General features: G+C 41.3%; 1 protein-coding gene across 2 annotated transcripts in view; it reads left to right on the forward strand.

Annotated features, from left to right (window-relative positions):
* Positions 1-24,456, forward strand: part of DACH2 (dachshund family transcription factor 2) — a 226,220-nt gene extending 201,764 nt beyond the window's left edge. The window contains exons 8-12 of one of the 2 annotated variants that reach the window (XM_057376193.1): positions 12,090-12,235; positions 12,723-12,870; positions 14,262-14,405; positions 17,452-17,517; positions 23,408-24,456. In XM_057376193.1, coding sequence (XP_057232176.1) covers positions 12,090-12,235; positions 12,723-12,870; positions 14,262-14,405; positions 17,452-17,517; positions 23,408-23,445 — 542 coding nt within the window. In that variant the 3' untranslated portion in view covers positions 23,446-24,456. The remainder of the gene's footprint in view (positions 1-12,089; positions 12,236-12,722; positions 12,871-14,261; positions 14,406-17,451; positions 17,518-23,407) is intronic. The other variant, XM_057376194.1, reaches the window with a different exon arrangement.
* Positions 24,457-25,131: the final 675 nt, after the last annotated feature.

The raw sequence follows: 25,131 nt of genomic DNA on the forward strand, positions 1-25,131 counted from the left end.
CCTGCCATGTGCTGTAAGAACACTCCTCCAACCTCGCAATGAGCGCAGACCCTCCCAGTGGCCAAATTCACTTTAAATGAAAAAAGCGCTCTTTTTTCACACTGCCTCGATCTTAGGGGTTTAGAATGTGGGTCAAGGAAGATTATTTATGGGAATCTTCATGCAAATAGAAGAAAATGTGGCTGTTTCTCTGTGTGGTGGAGAGGATGGGAGCTGTGCTGGAGTGCTCAGCACATGCAGTGGGAATTTTCTTGTGTCAAACTGCCCCGAAAAACCCACAGCCCTGCTCACACAGCACATCATTCCTGTGTGAGGTCACGGATTTATCACCAAACAGCTGCTTTTTCTCCTTTGATAAGCAGGGGCAGGCAGAGAATTTAAAGATTAAACAATACATCTTCTCAACCAGGCAAAAAAAAGAATTATATATATTTACTAAACAGTGAGTGAAATTTTCCCCTTGGCTGGTCTAGTGCAATTTTGCAAGCTCCAACAATGCTGAATGGATGTTATTGAGAAGTGAATTTGGCTCATTCTTTTTATGCTTTTAATAAATACCCAAGGGAAAGGCAGTTGTTCAAGGAAAATGAAATACAAATAAACATAAAATTTATTCTCAGTAGGCGTTCTGGGGAACTTGGGGCTTGAGTTTTATGCCATGKTTTTTTTTCCTGTTACTTGCAAGCAAAACTAAAATATTCATATAACCTGTCRGTTCTCTAAAGCGAATTCATCCTTTTTTAAACAATAAAACAAAATATAGATTCAGTGTCTAGAACAGGAACAACATGAAACATRAAAAATGGTATTTCTACTCCAGAGTACATCATTGTAATGGGCCATATTATTCTRGGCTGTGGATATAAATGTTGGGGGKTTTGCACAGCATCCTGTAACAATTCTTGAGACACAGTCATGCACCAGACATCATTTGTAATTATAGCAGTTTGCCATTTTCAGCTGCTTTCTTATTTCTCATTAGATTGATAATTCATGTACTTCAAGCTAATGAAGATTTTTCATGCTGCCACCTAATAGACATCACCAGCTTTTCCTAGCTGAATTTCAGGACTACTGTGGTAGTTTTGTTGGAAGGGAAAAGGGGAAAAAAACTTAGCAGCTTTACAGTGCCTTTTTCACACAGGTTCCTGGGGTGCCACAGAGAGGTAGAGTYGGTGGAAAATGTTTGTTGGAATAAAGAATTCAGATTTTGGATGTCATWTCAGAATAATCATGGCCCAAACTTTCAACTAATTCTTAAAAATATCTGTGGTTTCCCAGGTGTAGTGTCCTKTGGAGGRTCMSAGGCRCTYTTTTGATTTATAAGTATTTTGATGATTTTTCTTTCGTTATTACTGTTATTTCTGTTTCTGACATTCTGATTTCTGAAAAAGTTTAGTCGCACTAATAGCTGTTGGTTTAAACAAATCATATAAAGAGATTTTTTATGGCTCTAGACTACACATGCAGCTTGGATACCTTTGTCAGATGCAATGCAGATTGATTTGAAGTCAATATTTACTTCTAAAGASTGTAAATCCAGACTCTCTGCATTGKAAAAGCCAGAGCAGRTTTTACTCTTTGAGAAAGACTGAGCTGCAAAGGTTCCCCAGTGCCTGGACTGACTCTGGAAAATTGTGTATTTTATTTTCCTGGAAGCTGTGTGGGAAAACACCTTCCCAGGTAAGGTTTGTGTTCATTAATATTTTTATTTTGGATCAAAAGTTTGCAGAAATCATCCAGAAACAGCTTCACCCCCAGCCCCATCCCCTGGGGTTGCCGTCACCTTTGTGAGAACCCCAGGGCTCGAGTGGCAGCGTGCACAGCATCACTACCTTGCAGAATTGTACAAAACCAGCTGATTAAATCTGATTTTAAATACTGCTTTCAGCCCAGAACCCTGCCTTTTTAATAATCAATTAAAACATTGCTTCATTGTGTTTATTCAGTGTGTATAAAGCGCTGCTTGACATGGATTAGACCTTACATAGCAGTACACAGCTGTAGCCCATCCAGCATTTTCCAAATGAGTTTGCACAAGGAATAAAAGATTGCCATCTGAGCAACACTGGAGGGAGACAAGAGCAGACAAAAGGCAGTTAAACGCTGCAAAAAGAGAAAAGACCCTGTTGAGATAGAAATTTCTGAGCAAATGCCTCCATTTCACAGGGAGATACTGTAGCAGGCAATGTACATTGATTTTAGCACGTGAAGTACATTGCTTTGGGGATTCATTAAGCTTCATTTTGTGCACTGTGGTGAATGGGGATGGCAGGCACTCTCTCAAGTAATGCAGGGTTTCAAAGCAGGGAGGTAGAATAAGCCAAAGTGAAAATGTGATGTGCCCTCAAAGAGAGTGAGGGAAAGGAAAACGCTTCGCTTGCTAAAAACCGAGCACGTCACAGGAGCTGTAATCAAACTTCAGCATTTGTAAAGGGTTTGATGCTTATATGGAGTTTGTAACATGGCTTAGAGCAGTGAGTTCATGCTCCTGGCCTGGTGGGAGTCCTGCTGGAAGGACTGATGCACTGATGCATCAGCTGGATGCACTGATGTAGCCTGATTCCTGGCCTTTGGAAGGAAATATGCAGACAGTTGTTAAATATTTTTTAGTTTCTCACTTTTTAAAAAAAAATTGAATATGTGCAAGGTATTTTTGGGTTTGATCAGGGCTGGTTTTTCACCACTGTATTTGCTTATGGAGGTGCTGTTTTCTTCCCTGTGTTGGGAGCCAGTAGCAGAAGTCACAGAAAGTGGCAGGTCCATAAAGTGATGGTTTTTGGGTTGTGTTTTTTTTTGGTTTTTTGTTTGTTTGTTCTTTTTTGTTGTTGTTGTTTTTGGTTGGTTGGTTGTTCTTTTAATTCAATTGGCTCAACCATCAGGGCTCTACTGACATGCTCTGCTATGTGCCCTCTGTACCAGAGTGTGTTTTTATGAATTTTGCTGTTCCTGTTTGGTGACAGCACAGGTCCTCGGGCAAAGGGGAGTAGAGGAAAAAGTGCAGACCAGGTGCTGGGATTTGTGATCCTGCACCATGCTGGCAACCAGGGAGAGGGAAGCYGACCCTGGGATTGCTGAAATAGTTCTCACTTTTACTACAAGTGAGGTTTTGTCTCAGGTGTGTGCTGGGGGTCGCACTGYAGAGGTGCCACAGCTGTGAGAGTTTTGGAGCATCTGGCAGGACAGAGCAGCATCCCTGAGAGCACAGAATCCCTGAGCACAGCATCCCTGGCAGCACTGCATCCACCTCCCCGGCAGTTCGGGCTCTTCTGGGGTAGGAACACAGCAGATTGATGTCAGAGCTGCTGCTTCCTGCAGMAAGTTCTCCTCTTCCTTTGCTCTGCCCAGTTTGATCCTTTCAAAGCACTCAGGATGAGCAGAGTGCCCGGTGTTGAGGTTGCAGAGCAGTGGATGTGCAGTGTTTGGTGCTTGGGTCCTGTTTACACCCAATTGCTGGTTCTGTTGGGGTCAGGATGAGCTTTTCCTGGGGAGGGATTTCCTGTGTGCTGAGCAAATCTGTGTTTCCCAGAGCACYGTGTCATTCTCTGGGGGTGAGGAGTTGCTCACACAGATTGTTCTGGAACATTGTGAGTGTGGTCACTCTGTCCCTGTGGTGTCCCAGCCCCACTCCAGGGCTGCACTGCTGCCACAGGGGCTCTGCTCTGCCCTCCTGGCTCTCCAGGGCAGGGATGAGCCAAACTGGCTCTTTCTGAGCCCAAGGGAAGCTTGGTTGTGTCGGGGTTCATCTCTGTGACCTGCAATCCTGTCAGACTGGTGGCACTGGGGAGGGACCAGGGATGTGCTCCAGGCTGCCTGGGATGGATCAGAACCTGGGGCAAGGTTAAAGGTTTCTGGGGAAAACAGAATTGAAATAGGTGAGCTAAAAAGGGATGGATTTCTCATGCTTAATCAGTGTTTATAAAATCAATGTGCAACTGAACTGAATTCAAACACTGGGATGTATAAGCAGAGTYCTTCTTTATTGACATCTGAGGAATTCATCATTCATTCAGAAGCAAACCTTTCAGGTGATCATCTCTCTGGGTATATTTTCCCGTTAATCATAGTTCTCCTAACGATCAGGTTGGAAAGTTGTCTTATTTCTGCAGTACAAAAAAAAAAAAAAAATTCCTGCTGGCGAACATTCCCCAATTGCACTCATAATTATTTCTGATTAAAAGTGCCCTGGCCTGACAGCACCAGGGAAATTAATAGGAGAAGCTTTCTGCAAGTTTTAGAAGACGAGCAAAGACATACTCGCTCCCTCTTAAAATTATTTAAGCAGGTGCTGTGGGAAGCCATTGCTTTTATAATGCTCTTCAGATGTTTACAGCAAAACATTTTTTCCCAGTGATTGAATTTTTCGAAGTACTAAAATACCATGGAGAAATATGCTCCCCACCAGTTTTATGGCTCCCTGGATGCATTCTATACAAACCTTGTATCTGCCTGGACACAAACACTCTATTGCAAGAAGATATCTTGCCATTTTAACAAGCTGCTCTGCTTTGAAAGGATACACTGCATCACCAGTGGGAATGTCAGTGCCTTAAGAGTAATACTGCTTTAAGGGTACTATTTTATTAAAGCAGACCTCAGTAATTTGTTCCTGACTGTTATACACCCTTATTTTATTAAAGGTATTTTACATCTGTGGAGGAGATTACTACCACTCCTATTTTCTCCACTGCTTGGCTTTAATGGATGGTGTGGAATATAATATTTATTAAGCCTAAGCAGGGGAGGACATAATAGCAGAATTGTCCTTTATAACCTATTTTACACMGCTGTAAAATAAACCTTAATAAAGCAAGAATAATTATGCAGGAATATCCAGGAAATTGAGTATTCCTCCAGTTTCAAATATTTGAAAGGCTTAACTGCCAGTTATACATGTACTTGAAGAAATTGAACTCAACAGTAATAATATTGATATTAGTTTGATACTATTTTCAAATATATTAAGAGGTTAAGTATCTCCTGTGTCATAATTGCTATGTTAGCATAAATCAATGCATAACCATAATCTCTCAGTGGTGCTGGCTGTGTGTGATCCTACAGGATTATCCTGCTTCCTGCAGAGCTTTGTTTTCCTGTTTCTTGGTGTGATTTCTCTTCTTGGTGACAGTCACTGGAATCKCTCCCAAAGGGAAAGATTTTGTATCAAGGACCTAATGCAGCTTTGCAAACTGATTCCTGATCAAATACTCCAGAAGAACCGCTAAAGCAATTCCTCTCTTCCCTATGCCTTCTTGATTTCTTCCTCCTGTTGTCCTATTTATATTTTTTTTTTCATTGTGGAAATGATTTGGACTACAGTTATTACATTAATTATCCAAACTGACATTTTTGCAGYGTGTGAAAGGACAGGGTGGTATGTAAAATAGATGCACTAAGAACACCTACAGTATGACAACAAGTAGCAGGGTAATTGCTGAAAATGAAGTCTTTTCTGCTATCCCTTCTCTTCAACATCTGTTGTTCCATATGGAGTCATAAATATTTGCAACAAAATAGTTGAAGAAATTATCTCAACATTAATAGGGAAAAGCTGAATCCGCGAAGAAAATTGAAGAATCTTTTTTTTTTTTTTTTTCTTGGCAAGTTCCTCCTACCCATCCTCATCTGACACTTTAAAATCTCAGTAGAAGAATAGTCAGACTACAGTGATGCTTTAAAATCACCACCAAAAAAAAAAACCTGCGTGAATGTTAATAGGAGAGTTAGCTGAGAAAAAAAAATTAYAACCTCCTGATAATGACCATGAGGAGGATTTTATTTATTTTGTTTGATTTTCGCTCTTTCTTCCATGCCACAGTAATTTTGCTACTAGGCTTTTGTTGGATAGTTCACGTTTTCCCTTCTCTCTTACAAGAAATAATCCTCTTCATCGCGGTGAGGAGTGACAAGGTACTGTTACTACCTGAACAGAAGCAGTTCCTTAAAATTGCCATATGGAAAATGCAAATCAATGATGTTTAAGCCTCTGTCTAGATTAAGAAGCAATTTTTAAAGCACAACCTTAAATTTAAAGAACAACTTGAAATATTTTGGARGCCAGATTACCAAAACCTGCCTGAGGAGCAGCTTGTGGGAGAAAGCAGGGATAATAATAATCCAGACAAACTACAAATTATTTTGAATATAAAAACCAGCATTTTGAAGGCTCTTTATGTATTTATTAGGAGCCTTAGGGAATGCTTTGGCTTCTCCTTAATGAGCAGAATTTAACCAGGTGACATCAGTTGTGTTTGGTTTTCTTGATCTGTGCATACTGAAATTTAGACTGAAGTTTCATGCAGTGGAGCTCTTTARTTCTGATGTTGAGTCAGTGAATTGCTGCACTTTTAAATTTTGTTTTTTATTATTATTGCAAGCCAAGTATCTCATCTTAACTCAGGTTCCTGTTTTTAAGGCTTGAATTAATAAAATATTTTCAGGTGTTTTTACTGCCAGTGCCATGTGAACATCAGAGTATATTGTAAATATGTTGAAGTTATAAATAGATACAATTTTCTGTGTTATTAATGAGAGTACACTGATGAAAATGTCAAAGCTGTATAATTATGCACCTCTTGATAAAGAGTGCTCAGATAAAGGCAATTTGTAAACTGTAATTTCAGCCTTTTCTGGCAAAATTCTCATTTCTCTGCTTTTTGTTGCCTCCTTACATTGCAACGCCGAGTGGCAGCTCCGTGACGTCCTTTGGGGGACACAACCTTGTCACCCCTGAGAGCAGCAGGGCTGAGGGAAGGGTTGGGGTGAGGAATGGGGTGTCCAGCAGGAACTGGGGGTGCCAGTGCCCATCCYTGTGCTGGCACTGCTGGGCACCCCCAGCCCTGGGGACAGCTCTGGAGCGAGCTGACAAGGACATGGAGGGGCTGGAGCGAGTCCAGGGAAGGGTCTGGAGCCCCAGGAGAGGCTGAGGGAGCTGGGAAAGGGGCTCAGCCTGGAGAAAAGGGGATCAGGGTGACCTTGTGGCTCTGTACAACTCCTGACAGGAGCCAGGATGGGGTCGGGCTCTGCTCCCAGGGAACAGGGACAGGAGGAAGCTCAGGTTGGATATTGGGAGAAACTCCTTCCCTAAAAGAGCTGTCCAGCCCTGCCACTGCCCAGGGCAGGGGTGGWGTCCCCATTCCTGGTGGCATTCAAAAGCCATGTKGATTTAACYCTTGGGGACATGGYCAGTGGTGRCCCTGGCAGTGCTGGACTCCACCRTGATCCTACAGCTCTTTCCCAACCTCACTAATTCCATGATTCTGTGGTCTGCATTTTCCTGGTGTGTTGAAAACAGTGACAGAGTTTTATTAAATGCTTGGCTCAGGACAAAACTGAGTGATTTCAGAGTGCCTGAACCTGAAGTGAGAACGTGCTTGTACATGGGTACGTGGAGCACACTTGATGGTGCTGCTGTTCTCTGGTTGCTTCTAAAAGCGTTTAAGACAGTGTAGAAATGTATAGGAAATATGAAGGAAATGTATAGGAAATGTGAAGGAAATCTGTAGGAGAAGTGTTGGAAATGTATCTATAATTGTCAGATATGTTYTCCAAGTGCAGTTTTTTCACAGCAAAGCTCAGCAGTGAGCAATGCTTGTGTCAGTCACTGGAAAAAGAAATGAACTCTGATTTAAAGGTACTGCACTGGATTAATCAGCTGCTYCTCAACTGCATTCATTGACCCTGCTCGTTCAGGGGACTGTAATTAAGAAAAACAGCAGTGACTTTAAATYTGGCACCTGAATCACAAGGTTAAGGCAGTAAATTTCTGAGCCTGATTGGTGCCTGGTTTACAGGAGGCATCTCTTACTGATGGTGAGGATTCTCAGCTCCTGGCAGAGCAGCAATGAGCGCGGGAGAAAAAAGACAGAGGGTTATGGAGGATTTTAGAAGTTGTTAAGACATGGAAGACAGATAATCCCTGTCCTTGCAGAATTAAAAATACAAAATACTTGAAATAAACAGTGCTTCAGATTAAAGGTTTTCATACCTACTTTAACAACCTGGTTTCTAGTCAAGCAATACGGAAGCTGCCAAGGTTTAAAATTAAAATAAGAAGTCTCACTTTTTCAGGAAACTGATTTTGCAGTCAAAAATTAAAGAATTTTAATTCTTTACTTAAAATTAATTTTTACTCTGTTAAAATACCCATGTTTGGACACCTCCCTTACCTGCTGTGAAGGAGATGCAGAGCTGGAAGTCAGGGGGCCTCTTGCCACCATGAGGATCCATCAGCTTGGATGGTTCTRTCAGCTCTTTGGGCAAATAATCGTATTTCAGATACAAATTTCAATTTCAGAGCTGAGTCACAACCCAGCTGATACTGCAGATCTTCTGCTTTATTTTATTAAAAGTCAAAGAGGTCCATTAGAGTATCCAGGCTGTTCTGGAACTGTGGGCCATTAAATGTAATCTCCATCACTCAGGTATGAAACCCAAAGAGTTGTAAGTGTAATAAACCACTTCAGTCCTTGGATTGCTGAATTTTATGCCAAAGGCAAGAAAAAGGAGTAATCCTGCTCCCTTCTGTGTCCAAACCCATCTTTTTAACCCTGCCTGAAGGGTTTCTGAGATCAAATGTCTTGGTTAGTAACTAAAAGATTAATAACTATAAATTTTGTATAAATTGTTGCCCTCTGCTCCATATGCCACAAATTTATTTAAAGCATGATTTGTATTCCGTGTGCTGTTTGAGGTGAATAATGCTCATACATCTCCAGGAGGATAAAGTTTTTTAGTGCATGAGAAGAAATTACCTGGTGTTCTAAGCAGTGTAAACTGTACCTTTAATATTTGTGCCTTGTTTTGAGAGGGATGTGGCACGTTGAGTGGATCAGGGATGTGACTGATGGCTTTAAAAACATGCCTTCTGAAGGAAAATAAACCAGCTGGCAAATGAAAGTGCCTGTTGGTTTGGGCTGTGCAGGGAGCAATTCGCCTTCCCCCTGTTCCCAGCGCTGCATTCAGGCTGGAGGTTGATGCTTCATTTGCCAATCCCTGCTCCTGCAATTTAGGCAGGAGACAGAAGATGAAATACTTAAGCATATTGAATTAAGAGCAAGGAACTTAGCAGATTTCTGTGTGCTTTCCCAGGATGATACTCCACTCACTGTTAGTGTTTACTGTGTATTTCTTTGCTCTGCAATATAATTCTTGCTTTCATCTATTCATCTGGATGTCAGCTAGAAATTAAAATAAAAGGACTGCATTCTAAATGGATTCTTGGATGCTTTTAYAAAGCATGGCAGGTTTAACAAACAGGCTCGATAAAAGTAGTTCCCACTCTGCTTCAATAATCAGAAAGGTTGTTTGTGTCCTTGGTCAGACTGTWGCTGTCTTGGCTTTATTTCTTGCTTATTCTGTTGTATTGTATATGTGAGTGCAGCTTTTAGCATWTATATTTTTAGTGGCGTTCAAAATCAAAATCCTTAAATCAACATTATTTTTTTTTCCATTAAAGAGATGCATTTGATACAGTCCATAAGAAACACTTCCAGCACCGTGCCATTTTTAATTGCTTTACCAATTATGATTCCCCGAGCCTGGCTAATAAATTTTTGCCTAACAGTGCACTTATTCAGAGCATGGGCAAGATGTAGCCACCGTTCAGATGTGAAGACCTATTACAAGATTGAAATAGATTCCTAATGCATTTATCATTCATCTTTGCAGAGTGTGATTTCAATCAGAAAAAAAAGAATGATGAATGGTTTGACAGTTTCCACCCAGATACGCTAAAACATAATATGCTGCTTCTAGTTTCAGCTATTACAGACTTTAACATGCAATGTGACCTTGGTCTGCAAAGCATGTTTGGTTAGCACAAAAACTTAATCATAAGAAGTCATAAGTAGAATCCTTCTTCTTTACTGCCCTTTTTCTGGGACTTGGAAATTTATTGCTTCTGGGACAGGTAGGATATGAACAATGGGCCAAATAGAGTCCAGGGTTATCTCATCTGTGTGAAAACTGCTGCTGAAAATCGATGTGACCTCTGCTACACTGTCATCCCAATTCCCACCCTCTGTGTCCTATTTGTCTTTTGGTAGAAGCTTAGATCTGTGTGCTGTCTCTATGTGTCTCTCTTGGGCCAGATTATCAAAATGAATCATTGCCTGCATACCTCTTATATTTCTATTTATTTTCCTGGTGTTGACTAGGTCTGATGAAATATGATTCTTTTTGCATTTGATCCTCACTGCAGCAAGCAGCACCTAATTTAGCTGTGTCTATCTCTTTAAAGAAGAGTAATACTATTTTGAAACTTCAATCTGCTGTACAGTAGCATTACAAACCATAGACCATGCAACCTGTCTTCACAGTCAATAGTAATTTTCCCTTCGGCCAATTTAATGTTATTACTTTCATCTCCAAATAGCAGGGATTTCTCGAGGTGTTAGAGCAGCTCCAGTTTTGTTCTGCATRGTTCATGTGTCGCTTTCTTCTTCAAATGCCACTTCTGTTTAGTCTTTTGTGACTCCGTGCCTTAGCTGTTATTTCTGTGCAGCATCATATGCGACAACTGATCAGGTTATTTTAAAAAATCCTGCCACTGATATATTTAAATGTGAGCAMTGGTGTGTCTGAATCAGCACAAACTTCATGGTCTGAGTTTGTTACCCAAGTTAGGTTTTTTTTTTTAAAATGATCGCTGAATTTCCATCTCAGATGTTGTCTCTGAGGATGTGTGGAGGTTACTGGATTTTTGTTATTAGTCCTGAAGAATCATTAGGAAGATGTTCCATTTAATGAACTGGCAGAGCAAAGACAAAATACTCCCAGACCRGAGATTCCAAAGAATCCTTGCAAACTGCTAAAGCCGCTGGTTTGTTGTCAGGTGGATGTTTCAGACACATGGCAAGAAGTGTGGCTGGATGGAGACTCCTGGAGTGTGTTACCCCAGAAAACAGTGCTGCTGTGGAGGCACCCTGGCTTCATTTGTTGTCAGATTCTTTTAAAGTTGTTTATTCCTTAAAAACAGGGGTGGGAGAGGGAGCCCTTTTGAATATGGTGTGATTTGGTTATAAATCCAGGGTTTAATGTGACCAAGACACCTGACAGATGAAACTGGGGCTGCCCTGAGCCAGCACTGGCATCGGGAGCCCGTGGCCAAGGGATCCCAGGCTTCACKCAAAGGCAGTGCTGGGGAGATCATCACCATCATTTCTGCAAGTGCAGGATCCWGGCATATATATAGAGACTGGATTTCCATGGAATATTGCACAGAGGTATTTTTTTAGCATTTCAGAGTAAAAGAAAAKTACCGAGTTTGGCTTCAGAGACAGCTAGATTTTAATTGTGTGGTTTTCAGCAATTAAAATGAATACGTGGGAAGAAGCACTCACAGGGAACTGAGAGGAGGAGCTACTTYTTCTGTCCTAAAAGATGCTTTAATTATTCTATTCAGAAATGGGAGTTCATTGGTGATGAAGTGATTCCTCACCAAATTGAGGGGATTTTTGAAAAAAAACCCCAATTATTAACGTTGTTTCTGTGTGGATACACATTTCTGCTGTCTGTGCACAGCTGGATCTGTAAGCACACAATRTATTTGAGAGAAGGAGTGATGGGGAAGCTTCCAGGTCCCAGTTTGTGCTCTGCAGGAGATGCTCCAGTCCCATGCAGGGCTGGGACAGAGCAGGAGGGGATGGGTGACTCGGGAGATTATTTACTGCTGAGCTCRGGAAGGGGAAAGGGGAAGCAGTAAGAGATGTGATACATCCCTTGATTAGAATTTTGCCAAGGTTACAGCAACAAAAAACRCATCACAGAAGGGCCAGCGTGATAGAATGGAGACAGGTCATTCAGGTTTAATGAACTGCGTAATGCTGTTATAATTCCGTGGTATAATTCTGTAGAATTTGAGATATAATGGTCTGTACTCTATTACAGCTGTGTTACAGTCTCAGTGTATTGATTATTGTTCTGTAATGTTTTGCAAACTTGCCTTGGCAACAGTCCCAGCTGCCCAAAGACTGAGACAATGTTGGTGTTTCTTTGACTKCCAGATAAACAAAATGCTGGTTTCTAGAAATTACAGTCACCTCTGTTTCCAATGCTTTCTGATGATAYTTTTAAACCTGTCGTTACAGAAGAGGTCCAAATTGCCATTCCAATAATGAAACCAACCTTAGATAAAGTCCAACTGGCTGGACAGGCCTTGCCTCCTGGATTTCCGGCGCCGTTTCTTTTTGCTGATGGTCTTTCATCAGTAGAAACACTATTAACCAACATTCAGGTAAATGCTTCTCATCAGGGCCAGGTTATTTCATGGTGGATAATGTGTGTTTCTTTTTCACTCTTAAGAAAAGTTTTAGAAACGATTTTGTCTGCAATTTCTCATCTCTTTTATTTACTGTCATACTTAAGTTTCCTCTTTCTCTGGCATGGAAGGGTTTCATACATTGTATATTTGGCAATAACAATTGTCAGTAATGGTCATGTTGAAATTCGTCATTCTCATTATTCCTGCAGTGCTTCTCTCTGCAGTTACTGAGGTCAGCAGAGACATGGCACTGTGTGTGTAAAAAAAAAATATTCCATGCCACAAAATTCCTCATCTGGTATCCATTCCACAACATTAGTTTCTTCCAATGCCCAGTTCTAAAGGTTCCTGYTTCTAACCTTCCTGTTTTCCTAGARGRTGTAAAAGAAACAAATGGWTGAATTTTGTCACTGMTGGAAGCAAACAGTGTTTTCAGATCTCAAATTTGTGTGTATTCTAGGGCCTGCTGAAAGTGGCTGTGGACAATGCAAGAGTCCAGGAAAAGCAGATACAGCAGGAAAAGAAAGAATTAAAGATGGAGCTTTGTAGAGAGCGAGAACTACGAGAGAGCTTGGAAAGGCAACTCACAGCTGAGCTGCAAAGCAGAGGTGAGTGTTTGAGGAAGGGTTTGGATACCTGTTAAATGTGCAGGATACCTGTTAAATGTGCAGATATCTGTTAAATGTGCACCCCTTTGGCATTTCCAGCTCGAGCTGTTGGGGGCTCGGGGTTCCCTGGCATTCCCACTCCAGTGTGGGAAATTCCAGCCCTGGAAATGAAAAATTTAAATTTTGTAAAAGCAGAACAGAGAACCTGTTTCTGTAAGCAGAGCAGGGCTGAAGGATTATTGCCTGTAGGGCAGCTGGCCCCAGAGAGCTTGGGCAGGCTCTGAGGAGGGAGGCTGCTGCAKTTCCATGGCTTTCAGGTGTTCTAACAACCCTGTGCCCGGGTATTCCCAGCCCAGAATTAAAGCTTGACAGCTTTAATTTATTTTTGYCTCTGCTCTTCTCCTCCAAGCACTGAGAATCAGCCTTGCTGTGAGAAAGATACAGCTGTAATTTGGGTATTCAGGTGATTTTTGTCATTACTTCCCTAGCCCACAATTCAGTGCTGCTCAGTCAGCAGGTAGAGAGCTTTTTGTCTGGCAGAAAACTTCAGCACAACTAGACAGGGCTGTGAAAAATTGGCTGCCCAAGTGCAAAATCTGAAGCAAATAATCCCAGATACTTTTTTTTGCATCAGGAGACTGAGGTGCACTAGCACACCCTAAGTGGGGCCTTCTGAGACAAAACCATGACTGGTTAGAAGCTTTTGATAATAATAACCAATTAAATTGGTAAATCTGAATTTCTCGCTGWGCCGTTGCAAAGGAGGCAGGATTCYTTTTAAAATTCAGATCTGCATCTGAAGTAAAGGAGCAGCACTCTGTGTGCCAAAAGCTGCTTCTAGATTATACCATGAAATCAGAAAGATAGAACYAGATAAAAGTGTAGGTGCCAGGTGCTTTTTGAATGGGAATTGGGGCTGTAGAACTGTCTGCAGTGCCAGGTCTCASTCAGAGGCACCAAAGGGCCTCAGCTCTGCTCAGCTGAGTTGGGAAGGGTCAGTAAATAACTATTGAAGTTGTTAAATTGCAGTGGATGTCCAGAAATGTTGCATCACCCAGGTGGGATGGGGCTGTGTATTTCTGTAAAAAAAAACCTTAGCTCGCTGTAAGACAGCACAGTGAGCATCTCCTGAGACCCAGGCAAGGCACCAAAAACCTCAGGTTAGTCACAGACTGTGATGGCTCCTGACTTGAAAGAGAATTTCACCAAATTAACCAGATCCTCAGGATTGTTTCGCTTCCAGGCCATCACCACGTTCACATCTTCATTGTCCCAGGGGTCTTGAGCTGGAGTTGCACCTTTGAATGTCAAACGTAAACTGATTTTACACTGTCTCCATCATCTCCTCATTGTGCCTTGACAGCCATTCTTACTCTGTGTTTGCATTTCAGCCACAATTCAGAAACGCTTGAAGAAAGAAAAGAAGGCAAAGAGAAAATTGCAGGAAGCTTTGGAGTTTGAATCCAAGAGAAGAGAACAAGTGGAGCAGGCGCTGAAACAGGCCACATCAGGTGACGGTCTCAGGATGTTAAATGGTAATGTCTTAGTTGGCCTTTCACAGTTAGCTTGAAATGATGTTTGATTGAGTGGGGAAAAAAAAATAAAGAGGATGCAAAGAGGAAATTTCAGAATAAACCCCCACAATTCTTTCCTGAAATAATTAAAAATCTATTTCAGGCCATGCGCTCCGGGTCGTGAATTAAAAAAAATAAATAAGTCTGCAGCTAGAGAAACAGACAGAGCGGTTTACACAGAGATGACAAGAAATGCTGAATATATTACAGAGAAATCTGTTACAGTGCCAGCTAAGACAATGTGAAATTTGGTTCCTCTAAGGTTCTCTGAACTCTTCTCTCCCAGCAGATTCATTTTTAGAACTGCTGAGCTTCATTTTAAAAGCTGTTTGGCTGAAGTTTGCTCAGCCTCAGGACCTATTAAGTTTGTTAAATATGTATCAGCTTTCAGAGCTGACTGGGTTTTGAACACTTCCCAAATAATCTCGTGAAACAAAAGCAGATCAGTTCATCTCCTAAACAGTGATTAAGCACTGGCTGCCGGGAGGATTCGCCTTTCGTGCTCCAGATGGTTCTGGCCAAAGCTTAGATCTTTGGTTTGAGTCTTTAAGGCTGAAGCTGGTTGAGTTTTAATGAATTTCAGGTTGTGCAGCTGAGGTTGAGGCTGCCCTGGGGTCAGTTTAGGGCTCAGGGGTCAGAGTGGTGCTCGGTCTCTGCTGTCCTCGGGTGTCCTGTGGGTGCTGTGAGTTTTTGCTGCTGCTTTGGGCACTGCAGAGCGTGAGAGCTGCCCCACTGCTGAGCAGGAATCATGGATTTGGCTTGTCTGGAGTTGTGAGAGCTGCCCCACTGCTGAGCAGGAATTATGGATTTGGCTTGTCTGGAGTTGTGAGAGCTGCCCCACTGCTGAGCAGGAATCATGGATTTGGCTTGTCTGGAGTTGTGAGAGCTGCCCAAACTGTTCCCTGCAGCCAGGGCAGGGCAGGGACTGTGAGCTGTGATTTATCTGTGATTTATCCCGAGGGCTGGGAGCTCTGTWAGCACGAGAGCAGCATCCTTCAAGCATCCTCTCCTCTGCTGGCTGTCAGCCCTGCATGTCCCTGGAGCCAGGGGCTGCCTGGGGTTCCTGGGGCACTGGAACAGTGGTCAGTGGTCACTGGGCAGTGACCCCCAGGGATTCAGGGTGGATTTATGGCTGCAGTAACACTGCTGGGGACAGTGACCAGGGCAGAGTGGTCAGCCAGAGCCAGCTAAAACCTTCTCCCCCACATCCCCTGGATCAGACAAATTCCCAGACTGGACCCCACGGACAGAACCAGCAGCTGGAGATGATGAATGTCAGAAAAACCCAAAATCCTGATGTGCTGTAAGATCACTGCTGCTGCAGGAAGGCACCTGCTGCTCACCCAGCAGCCAGGAGCACCCAGCAGCTCTGGAAACCACAAATCCAGGGGTGCCAGCGTGCCAGCAGTGTGATTAACACACCTTTGCATCTGCTGGGCTGGGCCTGGCTGCAGCAGTTTGATTTGCAGGCACACTCAGGTAGTCATCTATATGTTAGTGCCTGCAAGAAGCTGATATTTACATGCTAATCTGATTGCACATGCAAATCAAGTAGCTCATTAGCATCTTAATCCACAATTTAATTGCAGGTACGGTTTTATGACAACAAAATGTGAAGGGCTATTCTGAGTATTTTTAATTTAACTCTGACGGTGTGTCTCGTTTAACAGATGCTGTTATTAGTTACAGATGACTTTGTCATTTTTTTGTATATACAACATGAAGGGTTTGAAAAGAAAGAACCTTTTCAGATTGAGAAATCAGTGCCCTGCACTTGCCTTCAAAACAGGAATCTGAGTAAGGGAAACCCTGCAGAACAGCAGTCACTTTTAATTTTATAAAGAAAAAATGGTATATGTGAAAATACTGGGGTTTTTTTTGATCACATGCATTTATAGAGCTATTAATGCACCCAGGATATAAATTTCATTTGCACACACATTGCTGAGATGTTGCTCTCCTGTAAGGAGTGCACTTTCACACCGAGCTCAGTCACTGCAGGGTCAGCATCACCTCAGTGACAGAGCCTGACTCTGCAGCTGAAGGGATCTGTGAAAGCATCACTGCAATTATTCCCTGTTTGAGCAAACTCAGAACAGGCTTTTGCACGGAAAAACTCCCAAACTGTGCACACAGCTTCCTTCAGGTGTGGTTTTTTTCCCTGCCGTGGTTGCTGAGTGCTGTGCTGTGAGGAAGCAGATGTTTGTGCAGGATTGGAGGTGCCGTGGATTCAGATCACATCCCCTTCATGCTAATCCTTGCTGGCACAAGGTGCCTGGTGGCATCTGCTATCCTGACATCCTGGGGTGTTGGAGCCCCTGCCCCAAGCACTGTGCAGACAGAGGAATCACCAACAGCAAATTAAACAGCCCCAAAGACAGGGCCATGAGACTCCTTCTCAACTCAGAAAAAAAAGAGCTCAGTCCTCTTTGGGAGGCTCTTCCCAGAGAGCTGGAAATGTTTCCCGGAATATGACAGCTGTGATTTTGGTTTGGGTGGTAACACACGCTCACACATCCCGAGCTGAGGTTGGAAATGCAATTTGCACAGTTCTTATCTGTTACAGGCACTCACACAAACTGCTGCACACAGCCCAAACTGTGCCTGGCACTGGCTGCATCCTTCAGCTCCGGAATTTGGAGGTGTGTGGCTGTGTATGAGAGTCAGTGCAGTTWAATTTGATCACAGTTTAATTCTGACTTTTATTTTGCACGTCTCAGAGGCCCTCATTGTCCAGGAGGATTTTGCAGACATGTTATTACCACATGTTGGTTATAATCTGATCACCAGACAAATGTGAAGCACATTAAAAATAATTCACTGTGAGACCAGTAATGTTTGCACATTTTGGGAACAATTTACTACTGAGAATTCTATGAGGACCAAATGTTTTATGCAACACCATGTTAACTTGGAGAGCACCCTGGTTTGCTATAAATATTTTGCTAAAGACGCCTGAGAGAAGGGCAAAGGGGAATGCATTAATCTTCAATCTCCCATTTTTCAGATGCTGGAATCCCAGATATGGAAATAGAACACAACGGAACCCAACATGACAGTGCAGCAATGCAAGGTGCAGTATGGACCACAGCCCCTCCCCTGGGTGTCTGTCATTGAAAATTAAGGGAAATGCAAAGTGGTTTTAGCATAAATGATTTATACTAATATGTCTTATATATTTTTACTAAWTCTTATTAATTTATATTACCTATACTAATATATATTCTATATTATTTATGCTTTTATTAGTGTACATATATGATTTATTATTTTATTTTAAATAAATATAAAAGTAGATACATAAATAGATATACTGTATATTATATAGTTAAGATAATTGTAAATTACAGAATTTCAGTTTGTTTTTCTGTTTGATACAGAGAAAACCTTTGTAAGAACAGTCCTTTATAGTATCAGAAATGAACTTTGTTCAAGTTAATACTTAAGTTGGTGCTTATCTGAGGTGGTGTTTAGAGGTGATGTGTTAGAGAGAAGGAGGATCCCAGCTTTATTATGATGCAGATATATACATCTGACATATGTGTGTGCATATCTGTGCAGATAGGATTAAAGCTGTGCTCTAAATATTGCAGTTGGGGAATTCTGCCACCAGAAATAGTCAAAATATTGGATGAGCCAATRCACACATGGGACACGTGTGTTTGAATTCGACAAGCAAAATGTTCCTAATGTTTATGATCTGCTCATGGTATCTGCTGAGATCTGTGCTCACTTCTCTTCCAAAGGTCTGAGAGTCAAAGGGGCATCTGGGCAGGCTCTGGTAAAGAAAAGAGAGGCAATTCCAGCTTTCAGTTGAAGAAAAAACATTACACCTGGCTCAGATGTGTCTACATCAAAAATGGTTACAACAAATACTGTGAGGAAGGAGGTGCAGAGCCACTTCCATCAACCATTTACCTATTGGAAGGAATCAGGAAAACTTTCTTGTACATTACGTCTGCTTTATTAGTACACAGGAAAACCTGGTGATTTTGCCATTTTTATTTCAGGTTGTAGCTTTTTGCAGAGCTCTCTSTAGAGCTTGTTCACATCTCAAAGTRTTTCTGTCCTGCAGCAAAGTCTCTTTCATTTGTATTTATGCTGATGCTGTAATAAGTTTTTATTCCCTTTCCCTTTGATTCCCACTCGTGTCCCTGCCAGCTCCCATTGCTGCTGCAGCTCTGACARTGTGAGCACACTCCCTCACTGCCCCTGTCATTTGCTGCCTTTGTTTTTGGAGCCCTGGGAGGAGGAAGGGGCAAAACACATGTCCCTGATACAAAGCTGCTTCCAGGCTTCCAAAATCTCTTTCTAATGCACAGAAGAAAAAAAAAAAAAAAAAAGCTTTAGCATCAATGCAGACCTTTCTTTTTGTGTTGTCAATAGCTCTGCTGGACAGAAATCTATCATTCACACAGTGCTTTTCCTTTGAAATTCAATTAGTTCCACTGCCAGTATCTCCTTAAGACGGTTTAAAGGAAAATTACAGAACTACTGCACAGCTACCTTTCACAGTGATTAAGTCATATCATATTTTATGCTCATTTCTTAAAATGATTTTATTAACACAAGCTGTTCATGTACTGYGTTTCTGATCTGCATTATAAATCTTTTCCATTTAGTTGACTCATTTTCTCTYTCTGCATTGTATATTAATTGAACAGAAATTTCACGCAGACGAAGCTTAAAACTTCTTTTTGAGCTGTGCAGTCTGAAGGCTCCACCCTCCATATCCCAGATCTGGTTCAGAGCTGGACCTGGGAGGTTTTGAGGTGGTTGCAGAGCAGTGATGAGCACAGAGCCACCCTTCTCCTCTCCATCGCTCACCCCAGGCCAGCACCACCACAGCAACCATTTCATCAGCCAATCTCCCTTCCACATAAAATAAACATACTGGGTGTCATTAAGTGCACCTTCAGATCAATGATTTTTGCAAATGACATTCAAGTACCATTCGAGTGGTGCATTTTTGCTGATAAAAGCAAATTAAATTAGCACAACTACAAGTGTGCTGATAAAAACTGAAACCGAACAGCAGCACCATTAGCTAACAAAGTAATATTTTCTCTTTACTGCTTTCTGCCATTTAGTTATTATCCTATTGGAAATCTAATTATAATCCTTTTACTCCCTAGTCAAACTTCACAGTTTTTGCAAGCTTAGCACTGACAAGTGATTTCATTACATTTGATTGCCCGCGCCCAGATTGACTTAACTTCACTCCGAGACCTAAAAGCCCTCTCAGTTTCTCAGATTCCCTGTTTGCACATTACAGCAACAGCTCCTTTAATTAATTAGCATGAACAGCAGTAACATGAACTGCTGAACAGAAAATAACATCATTTTATGATCGCAGGGAGACTTCTCCTTTTGCATGTTTATACCTTAGTTAACTTTTGTATTACAATATTTCATTGTTAGGGGATATTGGAACAATCAGCAAAGCAATGTTAGCTTAAAATCTTCAAAAGTAGGTGTTGCARTAATACTTGATAATAACAATTTATAAAAAATTAAAATACTCGGAATTTTGAGAAGGAGGCAGCAGCACAGGCTGGTTTTCCTGAGGTGAAAATGTGCCTGCAACACGAGGGTGACCCAGGGCTGCTGCTGCTGCTGCTTTTGTTTGTGACACAACCTGGCAGAGATTTGGCACAAACACTCTCAAGTTACCGTGAATAACTTTTTATCTGTTTGTCAAAGATGAAGGACTGTTGAAGTTTATAACGTGTTTAGGGTGTTATCATTTAGAAAACTGGGCTGTAGGTTTTTTCATATTCTGATCTAACTAGCGAGTTTTCAAATCCAACTGCTTTATCTGAGTATTTACCTGAGTTCCAGAGAAGCATTTATTGTCCCTGTTCTTTCTGAGTCTTGAGCAAGCCATACCCTGCTCTTTCCCTGCTCAATTTGAAGGATGTTTGCAGATAAAAGAGAAGTTTTGCTGGACAGCTAATCAGCAGGCAGAGAAGTCATTTTTATTTGTCACTGAGCTGAATGATCAGCCCAGATCCATCTTTTATTGGTGGTAGCAGAAAGATCCTTTGCTGTTTTGGGAATTTCTCTGGTCCTTACCCACAAGCAGGGGTCTGGGTTCCTTCTCCTTCCAGGCAGGCAGAACTCTTGCAAGGGCTTTGGGGAAAGAGGGTTTTTCTTGGGGAAATTATTGATACAACAGATTGATCCGTTTCCTCACTGCGTAACAGATCCCAAATTTCCTTCCTGCAGTGAATTTCTCCACAATTCTCACTGTCCCACAGATCCYTCCTATCCCAAGCTGCAGCCATGGGGTTTCTCCTCTCCCAGGAYTGGGTTTGCACACCACCATTGCCAGGGCACAAACAGGAAATTTTGTTTTAATGTAGTTTAGGGAAATACAGCTCAATCCCCAATTTAAATCAGAGATCTTACAAAGAAAATTACAAAGAAATGTGGAATAGGCTGAAAAAAAATCCCGAAAAAGTTAAATGTAAAGAAATACGCAGATGATGATTATTGCCTTTGGATTTGTCCTTTATGCMCCCATTAAAACCTTGAAAGAAAAAGACAAATGATGACATTTTGGCCAAAAAGAGTGCAAGGCCTGCATCTGCCCCGGGCTGACAACTCCAGGACGAGAACGCCATCCTGAGGGAAAATTCCAGTTCCTAGCAAAGGCTCTGGCCCACCAAGAAAGTCAGAGCTATTTACTTGTCTTGCACATTGTGAAGGGGAAAAAAAAMCCCTCCTTTCTAAATGTCTTGCTTATTAAGCCAGTCATGCATTGCTCTGTAGGCTGTAAAGCAGTGTAACATGCACAGGGGGCTCATAAGCATATTTAGTGTTAGGGAATATCATTTATACAGTTTTTATATTGTCAGTATTACCCCAGGAGAATGAGATTAGGCTTTAAACTACTGTAAATCTACGCTTTTGCTCACCTTTGTATAATTTCGTTTTTTAATAGAATGAAGCCCACATAAATGAATATTTGATTAAGGGATAAACCTGATAAAAGAATACATTTATTGCACACAGATTTATTCAAATCTTTGCTGTATAATACAGTGAAGTGCTATAAAATGGTCTGTAGCTTGCAGTCAGCTGCACTGAGGAGATGGTGAATATTCTCCAGAAAAGATTAATTTGACAACATCACATTGTCTTTCCTGTGTAAGTGGGGGCACAGCTGCTCCCAGCACGTTAATTCCTCTGAGGTGGTTGCTGTGTGACGTGGTTAATGCCATGAAATTCAGTTTATGGCACAGCAACAAAAAAAGTATTTTAATTTCTGGAGAATAATTGAGGGTGTTATAAAAAAGGAAATATTTAACAGTGCACTCTCTGTTCCCTGATCAGTGATGTCTCCTGGGTGGCTGTGCTGGGTTTGGGCTGTGGCATTTACTTGCTCTCTCACAGGTATTCCAGATACCTCCACTGAACTTTCCTTGAGAAATAAAAGGAATTGGAAGGAAATATGGAAAACCTGTTCCAAAGTTTAGTCAGTCCATCAGTACCATCAGTACCCTCATCTTACCTTAATTTAAAAAATAATGCTTAGAATCTAATGAGTATAGAGAACAGCCTTCTCCAGGAAAAAGCCATGGGCAGCTTCCTAATGATCATGAGAAAAAGGAAAAAAAAACCCAAACCACAAACAAACCCCACAGTGTTCAATACTTGCATTTCTGCTCACTCCCCCAGGCTTTGGCAATTCCCCACTAGGTTTAAGAGAAGAATTTTCATCAGCCAATGGCCTGAAACTAATTTTAGTCCCTTCTTTGGAGGCTCCCAAAYGTTCCTCTGGAGCTGTTATGTCCCTGGCTCTTGTGATCTTTATTTGTGCTTACATCCAAAATATGCATTAAATCATCTTGGTTTGGAGAGCCTGAGCCTCCTTAAAACCACGAAACATTCAATTACTAATTAGCTGTTTCCTGTTCCTAATGAAGTGAACATGTCAGATTTGGATTAAAATTCAGCTACTGCTCTCCTCTGTTTATGGTTCCAGATGTTTTTGTTTTATCTGGGAGGTTACTTTGACAGCTACTGCTAAATGATAAATCACTCATATTATAGCTGAAATGCATTTTGAAATTGAAATGTGGCAAACTTGGAGATTGCTCCGAGGATCAGTGTCAGTTTGCAGGTCAATASTTGTTCGTTCCCTCGGAGTGCTGGGTATTGGCATATGTAAAACAGGGATGGGGGAGATGTCAGCATTATACAAAACGCTGCTCCATGTTATCATCTTGCCATCATCTTCCAGATCAGTACTTGTGGATTTAGCTGGGTGGATTCATGATTCATYGTATAATGAACGGGGATATGGATTCTTGTTAGCTTCGTTTTCTGTGGGCATTTCAATATTTATTTTTTTCTCTGGGCTCGAAGTTGCTTAATGTGAAAAATCAYAGTTGATAGGTACTATAACCAGGAATATTTTTATGAAGTGCTTTTCTGCTTCGTTCTCTAAATAAAGAAATAGAATTTTGAGCGAAATGTGGCGGTTTGTGAATGARAGAACAGTTTTCCAAGAACAGATCTTGATTTCCATTTTGTGAAAGCAGTTTTGGTTGAACAGGCTGCTCCCTGGCAGGTTTTGTGCAGGGAGGAGGGTGTTTTGTAAAGCTGTCCCAGGGAGGCAGCGTTCCAACACAGGCTGCCTTGGGGAGGAAAGGAGGATGAGCAGTGTTTGATTCACAGAAAATGCCTTAAAGGGAGGAAATCCAAATCAGAGTGTTTGCAGCCTGTCCTGAGCCATTGSTGGCAAACACCAGGGCAGGTGGTGGTGGGTCTTTGTCATTTCTTTGGGTGTTTTGTAACCCTTTTCCTTCACAAACTATGATGGACAGTTCATTTATAGCCACTGGAGATCTCATCATTGGCTTGGGGAAAAAATGCAAATAAATCACTTAAGTATCAGTTAATTATAAACTGTTTAACTGTCTAATTGACTTCTTTTTCTTTCCATTTTCCCCCAGAAAACAGATCATACATCAAACCGACCATCATGTACTGAAGGAGCCGCCTCTTGCTGAGCAATGTACAATGACCACTGTTTGAAGACTCTGTAGTTCCTGAGAAACGTCCCTTCCAACCTTTGATGCCTTCARTACCGTGTGAGGAACAGGATTTGTAGCATGAAAACTTGAAGGACAATTTGGAGCAATTTCCCGTTGCCGCGTTGGAAACTGCCGCGTTATGAAATACCCAGACTTTTTACGAGCTTCCCATACCAAACCAAGCCGGTCACAACAGATCATTTTTAGGTCCCCGGAGATAGAAAAGGAGTTTTAGTATTTTTAAGCACATACATGAATTATTTCCCCCCCTCCCCAGCCCGCCCCCCCAAAAAAAAAAAGAACTTTTCTTTTCCTTAGGAGGTGGCTCTTACCGAATAGCAATGGCACAATGATTTTAAGCCACAATGGTCCTCACTGGCTGTACATCATACAAGTCCAGTTTATCACTGAAACTGTTCAACATGGAGCTGTTTCGATTGTGTTTATAAATTAAGCTTTGTTTACTGAAGCAGATACTCGATATATATTACGTTTTAAAAAGAAATGTGTGTACATTTTTTAAAAGAACGATGTAAAAAATTGTCCTTTCATTAGATGACCGATTCAAAAGTGTGAGCTAAACCCTAATAGCTGACGTAATACGAGGATTATAATTGATGCTTTTTTTTTTAAATGCTCAGTTCAGCTTGGCTTTTGGTCTTTTAAGATGGAAAAATGAATATGCAGTAGAGTGTTAGATAATGGAAACTTTTAAGTATGGTTTCTCTGTTGTACCATATTAAGTTAAAGTACACATTCTTTGTTAAAAATGTTCTTGCTAAAAATACAGTATTAAAAAGTTTTTTGTTTGACTTTGGAAATCTTTTAAGATTTTTTTTTTTTGGACTGTGAATTCCCATAGTAACTGTACTAATGCAAACCAGTATTTTGCACTATTAAAAATACTTGAAGAAATGACTTAATAAASAGGGTGGGTTGGTATTAAACATTTTCCTAATTATTGTATGTTCCAGATCCCAACCTTTGCAACTGAAACGTTCCCTTCTCAAAACGTGGGACTCAAAGTTGGTTTGGGTCAGGTGGAATTCAGTGCTCACCTGTTCCCTCTTCCCTTTCATTCCTGGGTCAAAGGCACGGTGCTRATTTACCCACAAACTCCTGGTTAGGTACACTTGTTTACACACTCGTGCCCTGAATATGAATCAGTGTCACTTAAAAACAAAAAAGACCTTTAAATAGATCTACGGGGAATATGTTTCCTATGATGATGTTTACTTCTGTCTGCCTCTCTATGCAGAGTGTTCACAATTTCTTTTATTTTTAGCCCTGCCTTTTTTTCTCATTAGCAGGCTTTTGTAAACAGACTCTGCTCTGTAGCACAGCAGAATAGTCACCTGGTTTTTTTTTTTTGTTCCTACAAGAAATCTTTTTGCTTAACCAGTTCAAGAAAACGTGTTGCCCTCTGTTCTACAGGTGATCCAGTAACTTTTCAGAATATTCTTCCAATGTGCAAATTGGGTTTGTTCCATWTTATTTTTATAACAGGTGTTCTTATAGCTACATTAATCTTGCTCCTGTTGATCAAACCATCAAAAGTCAAATGATACAAAGAAACAGGAGCATCAGGAATTGTGAGTCCTCCTGATGCTTAATAAATGCTCATGTGTGAATGAAATATTGCA

Source organism: Malurus melanocephalus, unplaced genomic scaffold (assembly GCF_030028575.1).
Source record: "Malurus melanocephalus ecotype Western Australia unplaced genomic scaffold, MMel_1.1 scaffold_272, whole genome shotgun sequence".
NCBI classification, from domain to species: Eukaryota; Metazoa; Chordata; class Aves; order Passeriformes; family Maluridae; genus Malurus; species Malurus melanocephalus.